The sequence below is a fragment of the Protobothrops mucrosquamatus genome, unplaced genomic scaffold (genome assembly GCF_001527695.2).
Source record: "Protobothrops mucrosquamatus isolate PMUCROS unplaced genomic scaffold, P.Mucros_1.0 scaffold6302, whole genome shotgun sequence".
In the NCBI taxonomy this organism is placed as follows: domain Eukaryota; kingdom Metazoa; phylum Chordata; class Lepidosauria; order Squamata; family Viperidae; genus Protobothrops; species Protobothrops mucrosquamatus.
In genome coordinates, this window is record NW_015392130.1 from 1 (window position 1) to 2,269 (window position 2,269).

The 2,269-nt window shown below is 32.8% G+C and overlaps 1 protein-coding gene across 1 annotated transcript in view; it reads right to left on the bottom strand.

The window, feature by feature from the left end:
* Positions 1-181: 181 nt before the first annotated feature.
* LOC107300171 (mucosa-associated lymphoid tissue lymphoma translocation protein 1) overlaps positions 182-2,269 on the bottom strand; it is a gene marked incomplete at both ends in the record, with an annotated part of 18,409 nt that continues 16,321 nt past the window's right edge. Inside the window, 2 exons of the mRNA XM_015829512.1 lie at positions 182-208; positions 545-577. Coding sequence (XP_015684998.1) covers positions 182-208; positions 545-577 — 60 coding nt within the window. The remainder of the gene's footprint in view (positions 209-544; positions 578-2,269) is intronic.

Here is a 2,269-nt window from a genome sequence, read left to right on the forward strand (position 1 = left end):
AAATAATGAGTACTATCAATAACAGTATTAAGCACATTTCTATTAATGAGCAAAGATCCTAAAGATTTTATATATGTTATCCAGTATAATATACAGTACATGAACATATATGAGCAAAGATCTGCAGTTTTTATATATTATCCTTCTATGTTTTATATATTATCCTGTATAATATACTTACCAGGTCTTGCAAGGTTATTTACTTCCTCTGAAAGGAACAAAGGAAAATGAGCATACAGGTTAGATAAATATATGAAAAGTGATTTATCAATTAACCAAAAATTAAAATTAAAAATAGAAAGAAAACAATGTTTAATTATTGTTTTTTAAATGCTTACAAAGTTAGTGGCAAAGGACTGGCTTTGTATAATTAGTAGATGTAAGGAAGAAACGAAAAGCTCGTGCACGTATATGATATTATATTATATTGTCATTCATAGACTAATACAGCACAACATTCCATTTAGCTACAGATCCCAGAATCACCAAAATTGTCAGTATTTAGGTTTTATCAGAAAGCTGTACGGTATTTGATTAACATTACCTTCCGTGCATTCTACTGCAATAGATTTTCCACCTTGAGTTTCAAGAGAAAAGAATGCTATAGTGAAGCTCCTGATTTTATTTGTGACAGACAAGAATACACATAGGAGGTAAGTTATATTTACATTTCCAACAAGTCCACAGCCAAGCACTACTGCATAATTCATACTTAAATGTGTCTGTCAAAACTGTGAGAAAAATGGATCTATTTTTTTTTGGCCTAAGCATCTAACAATGACAGATGCAATATTCTTATGGGGATACTTAAAATTTCAAACTTGGAAACCAAAACCCTTGAACAGAATCACAGAATAAGTGTATGGGTTTTTTTTTGCATCAAATTCATAAAGGACATGCATAGGCATTTAAAGTATTTTCTTCGCTGTAGACCTTTATTTTTCTAAAAACATGGAGCCAACCTCATATTTATAATGGAAAAGCAAAGTCAGTTATTCCACTGCCACTGTTCAGAGATCCAAAGGGAGCGAGCTTAAGCAAATGACCTTGTCTATCACATAGGCCAGGGCTAGGCAACCTTGGCTTTTATGACTCATGGACTTCAACTCCCAGCTATGCTGGCTCAGGAATTCTGGGAGTTGAAGTCCACGAGTCATAAAAGAGCCAAGGTTGCCTACCCCTGACATAGGCAGATATGCTGTAGAAGGCACACGGAATGGACCTGAAGAATAGGAGGAAGAGGTGCTATGGGGCAACAGGCAGATAGGAGGGCATCAGCCAGGGTTGAGAAAATAATGAGTAAATATTTCAGACAGGCTCGTCCCTAGTTCACATGACGAAGGGAGGGAAGGGGAAATAGATTTAGACTTGCAAGATTCTATTATGGTACTATAGCTTTACAATAAAATAGAACCAATCTACATGGAACTGGGTTTCCTAGTCCTCAAAGTTCTGACGCATATAAATTAGCATGCCTAGCTGAGAGTGATAGAGAACACAGAATATTGAGTCTTCTTCCAACCAACAGTGACTACAGCACATGATAAACGTAAAAGGTCTTATAGAACAATGAACTATAAATAATACAAACAACTGTAGATAAATGCAGGGTGTTACAGAAGGACAATATAATCTCAATTCTAGAGCAGGTTTTGACTGTCTACCTATTTGAAATCCAGTCTCTTCCATACAATTAGAAACTAAAAGTTGAAGCAGGGCTGTTGTAGCCTGACTTAAAATTGATCATGTATATTTTATGTAACAGTACATATAGACAATGTGTTATATTTTCCTTCGTAGTACATAATACAAGTTAAAAAGTTAAAAAAATTGAAAATTTATGGGTATCCTATCCCAATGGTGTTTTTCCAAAAGGCAATTGTACTTTCTTGATTTTTTCCTTGAAAACTTTTCGCTTCTTATCCCAAAAACTTTTTTTTTGTAATATATTTTATTGATTTTTTTAAAACATAAATCACAATCATTGGTGAACAGCATGTTGGGTTACATTTGTAAAACAATCATTAACAATTGATTTCTATAATCCATAATCCACATAATGGTTTTAGTTGATTTCCTCTTTTCTCAAAATATTCTCTTTTGCAAACATTGAGTTAATACAATTCTTATTGTTTTGATAGATAATTTAAATATATAATTTTTCCCAATATTCCTAAAAATAATAATCACATCAATATAATATTTCTTTTCTATCCAATCATTCTGGTTGCCTTATCATAGATCCTGTTACAGTCCTTATTTTAATTTG